At 39.3% G+C, this 15328-nt stretch overlaps 1 protein-coding gene across 5 annotated transcripts in view; it reads left to right on the top strand.

Moving 5' to 3' along the window:
- AP2A2 (adaptor related protein complex 2 subunit alpha 2) overlaps positions 1-15328 on the top strand; it is a 43106-nt gene that overhangs the window by 15866 nt on the left and 11912 nt on the right. For 3 of the 5 annotated variants that reach the window (XM_066320969.1, XM_066320967.1, XM_066320970.1), the window contains exons 3-10: positions 6080-6222; positions 6841-7034; positions 8965-9094; positions 10090-10191; positions 11519-11627; positions 12123-12273; positions 12672-12840; positions 13988-14125. In XM_066320969.1, the coding sequence (XP_066177066.1) occupies positions 6080-6222; positions 6841-7034; positions 8965-9094; positions 10090-10191; positions 11519-11627; positions 12123-12273; positions 12672-12840; positions 13988-14125 (1136 nt within the window). The remainder of the gene's footprint in view (positions 1-6079; positions 6223-6840; positions 7035-8964; positions 9095-10089; positions 10192-11518; positions 11628-12122; positions 12274-12671; positions 12841-13987; positions 14126-15328) is intronic. The other 2 variants (XM_066320968.1, XM_066320971.1) reach the window with 1 other exon arrangement.

Here is a 15328-nt window from a genome sequence, read left to right as displayed (position 1 = left end):
CTGTGTAACTGCTTGAGGCCTTGAGAGTGTGAGGAGATGATAGCTGTGTTATCTTTCTGCTGCAGGAGTCTCACATAGACTTCATGCTGTGTGTTTCTTCCTTGCAGAAGGGCTACATAAAAATTAAGACTTTCATATGCATTTTATTCTTGGTTTAAGTGGAGCTTACTCAGTTTAGCCCTGTTTCTTTTCATGTAGCTCTGACCTAAAAATGTTTTTAAATAATTTGAATTAAGACAAACATGTGGTTGTGAGCTTTAGATGAAGTCCCCTGCTAGGTAACTCTGGTGAATGCTGGTGCCCTGAATTACTGGCCCTACCTGGCCAAAGATGCGACTTTTGGACTGGCTGCATGGCTGTAATCAGGGAAAGGTCTGAGAAACAAGATCTCTTGATGGAGAAATTCTTGCTTGACACTAGTGTAGGAGTCTGCTCTACCTCTGTGCCTTTGTATGCTTCAGCACACGCTGTTGCAGTATCTGGATGCCCATCCCATGTAAGTTGCAAAGTGTATTCTTATGCTGTTGCAGACAGAGCCTCAATATTTCTACTTTTGTTCTAGTGTGCGAGTAGCTGTCAAGCCTGACACGTGCCTTGGTGTTTAAAATACCCTTGTATTTAACAGGCTGAGATAAGGTTTCACATCTCTGGACAAGCAATACTTTCCTTGAACTGATGGAACTTGTGCTATGGCTTTGGGTTCTGATCCAGCGTTTGTACACCAAGCTCAGCAGGAATTTAGAATCTCTGTATTTAGGTGACTGTGTCTCTTGTCTAAGCATGAGGAAGCTCCATTCCTGAGGTCACTGTGTCCTTGACAGTTGCTTTAAATGCTTCTGCATTAACCGAGATAAGAAGAATGTAGTAGAGAGAAAGTACACCAGTGTGATAAAGGGGAAGTTGTAGGAGTAAAGTGTGCAGAGATGCTATTCCTTTTGCTTTAATGTTCAGACTGTAAGCTCATTTTGCTCCCATGCTTGAGACAAACTGGAGTCTCAGTGTCAGAGCAGTAACTGCTTTGGGAGTGAAAAAATATCTGGTTTATTAAATTGTTATATCACTTTGATCTCTCAAACCAGAATTTGTGCATTAATGAAGCTGCCCACAAATCTATAAGCTGTTTCCGTGGTCAGAGGAACTTTGTTGTCTGCTTGATTCAGACTTTTTCTTTTCTTCCTGCTCTGCATTAGAATTTAGTTTTGTTCTGAATGTTTAGTAGGGTTTGTGTTACAGGAGTGGCTGTTACATTTACAGACATGCTTGTGTATCTTCTTTTTGCTCTTGCAGAAGTGTCCCAGTGTCAGCTGTTAATCATTGCTCTTTTTCTTTTTTTTTTTTTTTTTTCCTTCTGCTGACTTGCTTTTCCATATTTGAGCAAATCTTCTCTGTTTTCCCAAAATACACAGTAGCCCTTTGGAGGAAGTTAAGATAAGGCTCTAAATACCTGTTTTAAACTTAAACTGTGTCACAGTAAATTGCTTTCCTGGCAGGCTGTGAAAGCACAGGCTTAATATAGTTAACATGGGCTTGCTTAGTCCCACTGTCTTCTGATCACGTGTCAAGGCAATCACGCAGTAAAATCATAAAGTGTCTTCAGTGACATACTGAATTTTTGGAAGTAAAATCAGGCTTCAAATATGACCTGAGTTGTAGGGCTGATCTTTGTTCTGGTTCTAGTAGTATGGTAAATAAATACTAGTTTATGGATTTGTATGGGTTGTTTGGCACAGATATTCAGCATTTGTTTGATGTAGAGGGCTTGGACTGTCACTTCTAAAGAAATACGGATCTTGTCTCGAAGTGTAGCTACATTCATAAAAATCAAATTCAGTTTCCTTAGCCTCTAAGCTAGTAGTGGCCTTCTGATACAGTATATCCCTGGCTTGCTGCCAGCTGCATGAACAGAGGTCAGTGTAGGAAGGAAGCAAAGAAACAGTGTTTTCCATTCTGTTTTGCAGAAGCCATTACTGTGGTTTTAAAAGCTAAGATTCTAAGGTAGCAATCAGCCATGTGAAAGCTAGCGAGATCAGACTTGTCAGGCTTCCTTATCTACCCCCCGTGAACATCCCAAGGACTAAACTGCTTTCCTGACCCCTCTCACTGGGCTCACTAACAGTGCAGCACACTGGCTTTTAAGTACACTAAGTTAAATTGAAAAGCAGGTGCTGATTTTTAACTTATATTCCAAACTGGAACTGGAAGCTGCTGCCTGAGAATCAAAGGGTCTTAGAATACTTTCTTGCCTTGCTTCTTTCTTTTCTGAGGGCTGTGTGAAAGATATGTACGAGCAATGGGAACCAAAACTTCTGTGTTGAAATACTGAGCAGGTGAAACACAGAAATTCGGAAGCAGTAATTATTTCTTAATAGTACTCATTGCTAATCAGCTTAATAATTTCTTTCTTAGTAAAATGACTAATAAAATTTTCAGAGAAAGCAAGTAGCCTTTGAAATGCCCACTGTGCTCAAAACCTGCTGACATGTATTGTGGATCCTTCCTGTTTCTGCTGACTTGATTTGCAGCACTTGCAAATGTTCCCGAAAGCATTTGAAAATGAGCTGAGTTAAAAGAAATGATTGTGTATTGCAATAAAGATAACAAAACATGTGACATTTCCTTCTGCTCTTGTTCGGATGTTTGCTTGGGACTGGGGGAAGCTGTACTATTTTGGCATATACGCAAGCAATGAGACTTGTTATTAATGTTTAAAATAGAACCTTCAGAACTTTTGGTAAATGCGACATGGATGGCAGAGGAATAGTTAAAATTTCAATAATCTGAGTCACAGACTTTTTGCAAAAACAGGTGGAGTTGGACAACTACTGCGAGACATTTGAAGTGCTCTTTTTTCGAATTGCTTATATAATTAAATAATAAAAATTTTAACTCCCCCCAATATTCTGTTATTGCTGGGAACTAATAAGATATTGAGGAAGAGCTGTAGGAATTCTGACTTGGCCTAGTTTATAAGCTTGCCTGAGAGCTGTCACACTGCCTTCAGATCTGTGTATAAGGAATAGGAGCTTTTGAAAGCAATCAGTGTAGCATTTTTTCTGTCTTCAGAAAAGGTGTTTCAGGTCCTGATTTTACAATACTTCTCTTTGATACCACATGGTAGAGAAGGAAGCTGCTTGTTAGTAGGATAGTGTTAGGTTTTGTGCCTGATTGCATGGCATAGCTTCTATCAAAAATTCTTCAAATACTCTGAGATCCAAGGACCTTGCTAATCTGTGCTCTTAAAATACTGGTATCTTGGAAGGATATTATGTTTTAAATAGCTGAGTCATAAACCTAAAAAAGGAATTGCCAGACTGACCAACAGTTTGTTGTGAAAGTTGATGTGATTTAAACTATACATATTTTCATCTGCTTATGTTCTTTGTTAAGCCGTTGGGGTGCAGCATTTTGTATTCCCTCTTCCCTTCTGATATCACAGGGTCAACACCAGTCATTGGAGAATATAAGAGATTAGATTTAATAATTCTAACTTTTTGTATATTACTGATGGATTGTACACTAACAGGCAGCTGCAGTTCAGCCTCTTGACCTGCTGGGAATTTGGTCTTCGAGACTGGTTAGGGTCTCTTCACTTGTGGTGAAGTTCATGTGGAAGTTACTTTGATGTCTTTTGGCGTATCTGAATCTCAGAGAAGCAACTAATGATATTAATGCTATCTAATACCACAGTAAATCCTCAATTACGTAGAGCTTGCCCACTAGAGTTAGGCTGACTAAAATGGATTCAGCTCATTTAGTGCCCCCTTCTGTGAGTCATAGTAGTGTCTGTTAATGGTATTGATCATCACCATTTCTTTCATTGGTCCCCTAGAAGAGGTGCTTTGTCAGGAGTTGGAATGGTTTTTGTTGCTAGGTAATGTAAAGCCCCACTGGTTTATTCACTGATTATTTCTTTTTCTCCTGGATCTCATGTCAGTGACCGAATAAAATCAAATCTTAAGAGTTTGTAGAAACTCTTCCTAAGCAGCTGAAAAAATACTAGAAAATAAAAGCTGTCACTGCCTTTTCCTGTGTTTTGTTTTGGATCTTTTTTCCTTGCTTCTCCTAAGGAAAGGTATCTTTGATCTGCCATGGTGGGATAGGAAGAGGCTTCTGCTTGAGTCCCCTTTTATTGGGAGAATAGTATAACAGGAAGTATTTATGCAGAATACTCCATTGCTGCTTACTGCATAGTTTGAAGGTCACAGCAGATGGGCAGACATGGTTGATTATCTTCGCTTTCCTCTGGGCCATATTGCTTCCAAAGAAGGGGGAAAAAATATTTCCCACTGGATGTTTCACTCTAGTTCTTCTGACAGTAATCCTGATGTCTAGGAAAACAAAATTCCCTACATTTGTTTGCTGACTCAGCAGGAAAAGGGCCTTATGGCAGCAAACTGTAAGAATGGCTTGAAGAAAACATGTTTTTAGGCAGCTTTCTGCAGAGCTGGCTGTTGTCAGAGGATGTTGACAGGATGCAGTATAGCAGGATTTCACTGCCATGGGTATCTTCAGTAATGCTGCTTCTTGTATTGAAGTAAAATGTGACATATATTGGCTTATATAGTGTGGACCTGAAGATGACTCCTCTTTGCTCAACATAAAAATAGCTCTAAGGTGAAGTTTTTTTGTTGACAACTGATGCACTGTCTGTGCCAGTTAAAAAAACTCAACTGGTGCCTAAAAACCCAAATTAGAAGGGTATCACTGTCTGCATTAAAATAGCAGCGATTTACTTCAATTTATCTTAATTTAAATAAGATTAAGTAGAAGACTTTTTGGGGTCAAAATAGAAAGCAACTCCCAAAATGCATAGTTGCAGCCTGTAGACATAACCTTTTAGCATTGTGTACTTCAGTGGGCCAGTATGCTTCCTGTTGGTTCACTGTTACATGTCTTCAAACACAGATGGTAGTCTTCGTTCCTTCACTAACTCTTAGTTTAGAAGTGGTAAGGTTTCCTTGGTTTCTGTCCAGTCTGTGAATGTAGTGGGGAATCCAGGGGAACTGTAGATTCATGTAGCCTGGCAAATTTATTATGCCTCTGTATCAGTTCATGAGAAGGAAGAAGGAGCAACTTCTGTACTATTAAGATTCTTTTTTAACTTCAGATTTATGTAATAGGTAGCTAAATATAAAATAAAAAGGCAGCTTAGAGCTTTTACTGGCAAGGGCAGTGAGTAAGGGATATCTTACTGAAGCTTTAGTGTATGCAGTGCTGTTCTGGCTGAACTTGCCCATCACTAAGGAATAGACACTTGATGTGACAGATCAGTTATTCTGGGCCCAGAATGCTGGGGCAAAGGGGCTTATATAGCCCTTTAGGCAGCAGTATATATCAAAATTTTGGTACCCTGACTGAACTATCCAGCAGTCTGGTTTACTGGATACCCCTTTATTTCCCGATTTGAGGTAGAGAGAGAATGTAACACAGAGTTACGTTCGTATGTAGCTCTTCACTTTATAAAAAGCAATGGTTTCCCGATGAACTGGAAGCTGCACTGCTCTATGTTGCATCTGCAAACTTGTAAAGTCAGCAGTACTGCAACATATGGCCAAACCTATTTATGGTGCATTTTTCTTCTAAAACTGGAATACTTGTGAATACTTGTAATTTTACAAAAACCTTTAAAGTTCTCATGGTAATTTCATTTCTTGTATTTCTTTGAGTCTTTGGGATAGACCGTTGTCACCTGATCTTTCTAAAACAACTTGCTGTTGCCTTTTTTTTTTTTTTTTTTTGCTGCTATTGTCAGGGGTGCACTTGGAAAAGTATGTTAATGCTTTTACTGAGATAAAGGTTTGATAATTGGTTTAAGAGGAGAACATGTATGGAAAACATAAATGCTCTTAACTGAAGCGGGAAGATCAAAATGGAGTGAACATGGTTCTGCTGCCTCTTAGTAAGTACATACTCTAAGGACACTGCAGGATACTTCAAGGACTAGATGATAGCATTATTTCCTGACCATTTTTTCATCACCATCCTTTAGGTTACAGATAATGGTAGATGGAATTATCACTAGGTAACCAGGTAAAACCTCAACATAGACTTAATTCTTGTTTGTTTCCTTGCTTTTCAGGTGATAAGGCTCTGGATGGTTACAGTAAGAAAAAATATGTCTGCAAACTACTCTTCATCTTTCTGCTCGGGCATGACATTGACTTTGGTCACATGGAGGCTGTAAACCTGCTCAGTTCCAACAGATACACAGAGAAACAAATTGTGAGTAACTTGGGCTCTATAAAAGATAAGCTGGTCTGTCTAATATCATGCCTCAGCTGTGGAGTCTGTAAAGAATTTTGCTTCATTCCCCCTGCCCTGGCTTAAAGCCTTATTTTGGCTCTAGGAACGATTCTGAAATCTAAACACCTTTGTGCACAGGGAGTCTGGAACTAGTTGCAAAAAATGTGCATTCTGTATAAAATTATTACTCTTGTTAAGAAACTGCCTCGAGTCTTGCATTAAAAGGTAAGTAAACTTTTAATTTTCCAAATATCTCTTTCCATCTCCCTAGGTAAGGTTGTGTTTATCAGGTGCATGTAATTTATTAGTATTTGAATAATAAGCATAGTCTTGATTGGTCCTCATTCATCTGAAATGGCCTTTTGAGTACGTGCCAGAATAGACTGAGAAAACACTTAAAACCAGATAGTTAGGGTAATGCTGAACTTACTCATTTTTGTTAAATCAACTTAATCTTTCTAGCCTTTGCTCTGTCTAGATAACCATTTCTGCCCACATGGTATTGGAGAGAAGTATGTGTCAAAGAAACCATGTTTCCTGTTAATGCCCCGATGAATGAAGTCAGCTAAAGTAGATTTTCCATGCTGTGGCTCACAGGGCTATCTGTTCATCTCCGTGCTGGTGAACTCCAACAGCGAGCTCATTCGCCTGATAAACAACGCCATCAAGAACGACCTGGCCAGCCGGAACCCCACCTTCATGGGCCTGGCTCTGCACTGCATCGCCAACGTGGGCAGCCGCGAGATGGCAGAGGCGTTCGCTGGAGAGATCCCCAAAATTCTCGTGGCTGGGTAGGTGCCACGGGCCTCTTGCACACACAGCACCGATAAACTTCTCAGCAACTTGGCTCCATTGCAGCACCTTCATAGCTTGGGCTGTGCAGCCCTGTGCTTGCAGTATAATGACTGTTCCAGTAGCTGTAGGTGCTTTTCACACTCCGCATTTGCCTGAATGTGGAGTTGCTTGTAGGAGTGTAAGACTACGTGAAAATCAAGACTTTTGGTGTCTTGAATAGGCTTTTACAGCCTTCTTCTGATCTGATATTTGTTTTGGGTAAATCTGTGGTGCTGAATACCCCTGAAATGCATATGATCTACTTTCCTTACCTCTTCTGATGAAAAAATAAAGAAATGAATCTAAATAGATGTTTATACTACAATTTTTTAAATAAACTTAAAATCTTACGTAAATGTATTGACTTCATAAGAACCGTGACAGTATTGATTTGTGACGTTTCTTCCTTCCTCTGCCAGCCATGTAAACAGCAATTCGTGTAGATGGCAAGATAGTCACCACCAACTTTCTTACTTTGGTACAGCTGAAAGTTTCTAAACAGACCTGGCAAATGTCTGAAACTGTACTTAAACCAATGTAAAGTTGGACCTATGACTGTAGGGCTAATTTATTTTGAAACTTAAAATGTCTGAGTGCAAACAGTGCATTTAAACTCCCACAGATTTGAAATCTTTTAGAATATGCATGGATCTTTTTATAACTACTGTCTTACATAAATATAAAAAGTGACATGTGGTGTAAGAATTGTATTAATACTCCAAATGTCAGGCCACTGCCCTTGCCAGGTGCTGTTCTCCATGTAGCACAGTGGAGACAATACTGCAGCGATGAGTCATGGAGTTTCAATAAGATAACCTTAAAAAATTCCAAAAATTTCACTTGGTGTCAATATCGCAGATGGAGCACAGCACCTTCAGGTCAGACTTGTTTAAACTTCGAGCTGTGTTTATGTTTTCTGAGATAGCTCTTCAGGGTCTCATTCCTTCTGCATTTCTAAGATAATATATATGAAATATGTTTGTGTGCCTGTGCTAAGTGACCAGGGCAGAATGAGCATTATCAGTTACATTTGCAAATTCAGTGTACCTCTCTTTGCTTAAATATAAACTAGAGCCAGGGGAAGAATAGGTTTGTGGGGTTTTTTTTGTGGTTTTTAACTGAGGTACAACTTGATCTCATGGAAAACTGATAAATTAATGAAGAATAGCTGGGCTGAACTTCTACTGAGGATATAGAGTTTCTGGACATTTAACCAAGATTGCACATTATAAGCTGCCTCTTAAAACTTTTACTGGTAGTGCTGTGTATGTTTTATAGCTGTTGTCTGTGCATCCCACAAAATGCTTAATAAGCTACTTTGTGAAAAGGAGTTCACTGAACTAGAATAGTTGCATGCCACTCTTAAAATAGTCCGTTTCTGTGCCATCAGCAGGGATGGATGGCAAGGTGAATAGATTTGTGGGTTGTCTGCTTGGTGACAGCCACCTTACATCCTCGCTGTAGGTGCTGAAGCTGTTGAGTAGTTCATGATTTCCATCTGACATGCAGGACCTATCAGGAGACGCAGCTTTGGTCACATTCATGAGGTACCGGAATGTTTATCTGAGCTGTCTGATTTCAGTCAGCCTGGAAGAAGCTTGTCCTTGTGATCAGATGAGATGAACTTTCAATTCTCATAAAAAGATGTGAAATGCCACTCCAAGTTATAAAGAACCGTTACATATGTCTAGTAGCCTCTATAACAGTTGAAAACTTGGCTAATTAAACTTAGTGGGAAAATTAAGAAGAACAAATACATTGGCGTAAGACTTCGTTGAACTTCTGTTGAAGGGATGCTGAGTCAGTGTGAAACCTGGCATAAAGCTGTCCTGCAGATATTGCTGTGCCTTAGCCACTGTATTTTAAATCAGTATGTATGTCTTGCAGGGATACTATGGATAGTGTGAAGCAAAGTGCTGCTTTATGCTTGCTGCGTTTATACAGAACTTCCCCTGACCTTGTTCCCATGGGAGACTGGACATCTCGAGTGGTGCATCTCCTCAATGACCAGCATTTGGTAAATCAGCTTCATTATGCTTCTTGGGCCTAGTGTGTAATAGGGAATGATGTGACTTCTGCTGTTAAATATACTATTTATTTCTTCTTGAGTCTTTCAAACAAGTGGCTTGCTGTTGTCTTCAGGCTTTGGGAAGAAAACGGAAGGAGTTACTTGTCTTTTTTTAGTTGCTGTATATATTAATTTTTAATAAAGCTTTGTTTACTGTTTCACTGTAGATAGAAGAATGGTATGTACAAGTTCTTCTTTTTCTCCGGCTGTAAATTAATTAATCCTGTGCCTTGTTACACTAAGTTACATAGCATAAGTGTAAAATGAATATTCCTAGGCCTCTTAAGATTAAATCTGCACTGAAAACTCAAGACTTGATTTGTAATTTGCTTAGGCTTCCTTGTCCTGTGGTGTCTGTCATTCTTACTTTGAGGCTTAAAAACGCTATTACTTTAGAAAAGAGATCTTGCTTTTCACCCCAGTCCAGTTACTTTATGAAAATAAGGCTATTAGTACCTGTGCTTCAACAGTGATGAGTGTTTCAGTATATAGTAGTAATATCCAATGCTTGTGTTATACAAAGCCTCCTCCTCATATTGGATTGTAAGAATTATTTCCTGAATGATCTGCTGCACTGAATGTCTTCTGCTCATGCTTCTCTTGTATAGTAAGACAGTTTGTGTCTAGGCTTAATTTTAATACAGCTCTCTTATTTTAGATGTACTGTCCAAACATGAGACAAAGCTAATACAAAAAGTAGCATAAAATGCTCTGCAAGCATGGCAGTATCATGTTGTTGAAAATTCTGTTGGATTCTGCAGGTGTGTAATTAGTCTAGCTGCTAGCCGAACAAAAGGTTTTTTAATGTAGGGCTTTGTAATGGGGATAAACTAATTTTTTTGTATATTAAAAAAAGGTTGAATTGAAAGGTGTCGATGGGCAGCATCGTAAACTGATACAGAACTGAACATGGGTTTGTTTGTGTTTTGGGCTTTTTTTCCTAGGGTGTGGTTACTGCAGCTACAAGTCTGATCACCACTTTGGCACAGAAGAACCCGGAAGAGTTTAAGACTTCAGTCTCCTTGGCAGTGTCTAGATTAAGCAGAGTGAGTCCAATGATGACCCTGATAATACTTCACTGTTGATTAATTTACTCAGCTTTCTAGATCAGATTAGTTTCCTGTTCAGCTTTCTAGGGTCAGATTAGTTTACTGTACCATTAAATGTGAAGATGATTCAGTGTCACTTCATGTGAGTGCTTCAGGTAACCTCTTCAAATGCTTGTAACTTACCAGGACAGAAAGCTGTGTTGCCTTGCCCAAACTTTCTTGGTTTAATTACTGCTGTGCTCCAAGCAGTAATCCTCACTTTGTTACTGTAACACCAAAGAATGCTTGGATCAAAGATTGATTCTACAGACTTCACACAACCCCCTCAAAAATACAGACTGTAGCTTTATCTAAGCTTCTTACAAGACAAATTGCCTTTGTATTCCTTCTTTTGAGATGCTGCTAAGTTAATAATCATAAAAATCTGATATTCTGTAAATGATTTAGGGAGTTAAGCAGGTGCCAGGATGAGTGGAGTGCTGGAAAACTGATGTCACTATTTTGTTTGATTTTGTTTTCCCCCTCCTTTTGGAAGGTGTACAAGGATAGGGAGGCTACTACATCACAATTGTGTTTTACACTGAGTTTTATGCAGTCTTATACCCAAATAACTTGTGGGTCACAGTTTACTTTCTTTTCAAATATGAAGATTTTTTCTAATACTTGAAAGCAATGAAGTGCTGAGGGAAGTGAAAGGCTGTTCTGTAATGGAGCAGTAAGAATTAGGTAGAATTATTTTGAGCAAACTCATGGTAGAGTTATTTAGTGCCAAACTCATGGTTAACTTAGAAAGGGTAAAAGAAATCTGTAAAGAGGAGTAATCGAGTCCTTATCACATTTCATTATGTATATAAAGCCTCTTCTAGAAATACTATCTGTTTTTTGCTTTGCTGTGTGGGTATTACTGAAAATGTTAGTTGGTCCTGCTTTAGGTCAGCCTATCCTAGCATCTTTTACTTGAACTGCAGGCTCACCTGTCAGCAGCCACCAGACTGTTGGCTGAATCTGTAAATTGATGGAACAGAGAAAGTCAAGCTTCTGGTTAAACGCTTTGATGCTATAAGTTGGTTGTCTTTATTCTTTAAAAAAGCAACTAGGCTTTTTTAGAAGAGTCTTCCTGGACTACTGTATCTGCAAAACTGGGTTTCCATTCTTAGCTTTTACTGTGGCAGCTTGCACCTAATTAATCTACTGAACTAGACATTGCTAGTGACACAGGTTTTTTAAGCTTCTGTCAGTGGTGACCTACAGTGTTCTTTGAGTCCTTTACAGGTTGTGAATCGATTAACTTCAGCAGCTGACGTGCTGGCTGTTTGTTTTACAGATTGTAACTTCTGCATCGACAGACCTTCAGGACTACACATACTACTTTGTTCCTGCTCCCTGGCTATCTGTGAAACTTCTCAGGCTGTTACAGTGCTATCCACCTCCAGGTAATGCACAAATCACAGCTCTGGTCATCTCTCTTGCACAGTACACTGTCTCCAAAGAGCTGCTGCACTGCAGTGTTACCATAGCTTGGAGTGCAAGCACATTGTCTTAAGGCAAAGATACTCAAGTTTGTACTCCTGAGTGTTTCTAGTAGCTCTAAGCTACTTGACCTTTTGAATTATCTTGTGTTTAATTTTAACAAAATGTCTAACTAATGTGCATGTTACAAATCACTGGCAGCTGCCATTTTAACCATTAATTAATATTATCAACTATATTAAAGCCTCAAAGTATGTTGTAGTGCAGATTGTGTTTGGCTTTTGTTTTCACTCAGGAGGAGTGTGACTTGGCATTCTATTCCCGTGTGTGTTGGGGAGTGTAAATGTTTTTAATGTCTCAGAATAGTTTAGTTAATTTAGATTTAGCCAGGGGAAAACCTAAGGTAGGGACGAGGGTTTGGAGCAAACGAAGTTGTCCAATGGCTCCTTGTTCTCCAGAAGACCCTGCGGTACGTGGCCGTCTGACAGAATGCCTGGAAACCATCCTCAACAAAGCACAGGAGCCACCCAAGTCAAAGAAAGTGCAACACTCAAATGCGAAGAATGCTGTCCTGTTTGAGGCAATAAGCTTAATTATACATCATGACAGGTGAGCTGACTTCTGTTATCAGAGGGGTTTTTAAAGTGAAAAGCTGGGGCTTTGTCTTCAACAGTTAATCAGATTTTAATGGGGGAGGGAGGAGAGGAGAAAAGAATAGGAAGTTGCTTGCTAGATTGGAACACAACCACAGCTGTGTAACTGAACAGTGAACTGTGTAGCTTTGGGTTTTGCTGCTTCTTTATTTGATGTTTTGTATTGACCCCACTGCTCTAATCTGACAGAGATTATTTGCTCACAGTATCTGAATTTGCATTTCACTAGCAAAGCATTCTAGCAGACACTTCGAGGCATTTAAAGAAATTTTCACTGCAGCAATAGTATTCTGAATTGAGTGTTCTCAAACCTGTTGCTTTTAACCCTTTCACTTTCTCTCCTGTTCTGTGCAGTGAGCCAAACCTACTAGTCCGTGCCTGTAACCAGCTAGGTCAGTTCTTGCAGCACCGAGAAACTAATTTGCGTTACCTAGCACTGGAAAGCATGTGCACGCTTGCCAGCTCTGAATTCTCACATGAGGCTGTGAAAACACACATAGAAACAGTTATCAATGCACTGAAGGTAAATATTGAAGTGTGTGGTCTGGTTTTGAGTGTTGTCTTCTCCTCTGCCTTAATGCCCTCTCCCCCAGTGCCCCAAGCTCCCCGTCCCTAATGAAGTTAATAATGCTTAGGGATCAAATGAGTTATTCTTTGAAGCCTGCTTCAGTTTTTTACCTCAATCCAGCAAAATCTTGCTGTGCTGGCAATTACAGAGGTCAGCTTTTGTTGATTTCTACACCTTGCTGATAAATCTGATAACTGTAGCTGTGTCCCCTGTAACACAGGTATCAACTCAAGTGTAGCTGAAGATGAATAATTGTTTAAAAATGTGGAATTTCAAAATTGAGAATCCTGGGAAGGCGGTATTATTACTGTCTTGCTGGTATTGGACACTGTTCCTTCACTGTAGTAGCTTATGGGGAGTGGTGGAGCAGATCAGCTTGCACTGCAGAATTGTAAAGACCAGAAACCAGAAAGACACGTTCCCAGGCCATGTTTATGTGACAAAGCCGAAGTCAAAAGAGTAAGACTGATTTGCATGTAAATTTACTTGCACACTTGGATGTTTAAATGCTTTGTGTTCTTCCAAGTTCATGCTGTAGCATATTTATACATTTGTCTAAGTTCAAAGTATGTATTTGTTCTAGCTGGAGTTCAGTTGTTACAAGCTATGCCCAACGCTAAACCTGCAGGTAGCTAAATGCTCATTGGCCTGGTAACAATTAAACAATTTCAGCCAGTTATTGGTGCATTTGTGGGCACTGGTACCAGTTGCTCGGTGCATAGTGGCCCACTCACCCTACTCTGTATAATACTGAAGTGTTCTGTACAAACTCCTCCATTCTTTCAGCACCTGCACAAATTTGAATAAGTATGCGACAGAAACAGAACTGCATCATTTGAATTTTTATGATAGTATTTAAAAGCAGGAAGCTGTCTGAGTCTCCACTGACCATTTCCTAGGTGACTGAAAGTGAAAAATAGTGTAAGAAATTCACAGCTTATATAAAGGGTATATCTGAGTTCGTTTTGCATCTGAAAAATTATGCAAATTAATTTGTTTTAAATTTTACTGTATATTATACTAAGCTTCATTTCTTAAGTTGTATGTACTTTCCAAAAAAAGATGAAATCCTCTTGACCTTTGACTCTGTGTCTTTTTGCAGACTGAAAGAGATGTAAGTGTACGACAAAGAGCTGTAGATCTCCTGTATGCAATGTGTGACCGAAGCAATGCCCAGCAGATTGTGGCTGAAATGCTCAATTACCTGGAGACTGCAGATTATTCCATTAGAGAAGAAATTGTAAGCTGTTGGTGTTTTTCTTAAATATTTGTTTCATAGCTGGATTTGGCACTATAAGTATCATTTATCAATTGGGATGCTGCATAGTCTGTGATAGAGATTGCTTTTCATGGTGGCTTAAAAGAAAGAACCCAGAAAAAACTACTCAAACAAACAAAACCCCTCCAAACTTTGTAGTCTAATAGCAAAGAATTTAGGTTAAACTAATCCAGAGGGAAGGGAGGAACTTTGGAAACTTAAGAATTTTAAAAGCTGATCTTGGTCTCGGGACAGCGCATATAGAAAGCGAAGTGAATTTTATGTGAGCCAACACATTATCTACATCTGAGGGTTAGGTACTACTCTAGTCAATTGTCCAATAACTTCAAAAATTAGTAGTAAATGCTTATTTGTAGGTTTAACTTCGTATGCTCTGAGAATGTTCAGTCTAAAACAAATACCTTATAATCAGGTAAGAGGCCTGATACCTATCTCTGTCCTACCAATAGGATAAAAGTTGAAATACTCAACCTAAACCTTTTTAGGGTGGTAAACAAAACTTGTACTTACAGTAGTTATTTAGCTTAGCTAGGTGCTGAAGTCCCTTTGTTGGAGAAGTGAATGTGGAATAAATGCAGTGTTCGTTGATTTACCTCTTGTGCTGTCTGGTTGCTGTTGGCAATGTCCCCTGATTTGGCAGACGGTGAGAATTTCATTCTGTTCCCTTATACTGACCTGTTCTTTTAAGAGTAGTAAATGCAATTGGTAATAAATTGTGTGGGGTCTCCCCTGAAGCTGATTGTTTGCTTCAGGATGCAGAAAATCTAAGTATGACTTGAAAAAGTCAGCTATGCTTTGGTGACACTATTTGCCTCTGCTATCTTGAGTTTCCTTTTGCCTTTTTTTGATAGGTTTCCAATTTCCTATTTGATCCTCAGTGTTACAGCAAACAAAAAATGTTTTATAAATTGCTCTTCATCACTTAGGTACACTATTGGAAAACCACAAAGATACAACATATATGAATGCATTATGGGGCAAGCAATATGTGCTTGGCAGCTGCTGTATTCTGGCACAGCATTTCAATGTTCACCTTTCACCTTGCCTGTGGGAACAAGTGAACAAGCTCATGCATCTGAAACTGAGGCTTCTGGGCCACTGTAGGGCATCACCAGGTGTATACAGCTCGTAGTCAGAGCTGTAGCCAACCTTCTGTGTTCTCTT

The sequence above is a fragment of the Sylvia atricapilla genome, chromosome 6 (genome assembly GCF_009819655.1).
Source record: "Sylvia atricapilla isolate bSylAtr1 chromosome 6, bSylAtr1.pri, whole genome shotgun sequence".
Lineage (NCBI taxonomy): Eukaryota > Metazoa > Chordata > Aves > Passeriformes > Sylviidae > Sylvia > Sylvia atricapilla.
Note: the sequence above shows the minus strand (reverse complement) of the source record. Positions and strands in the feature narration are given on the sequence as shown.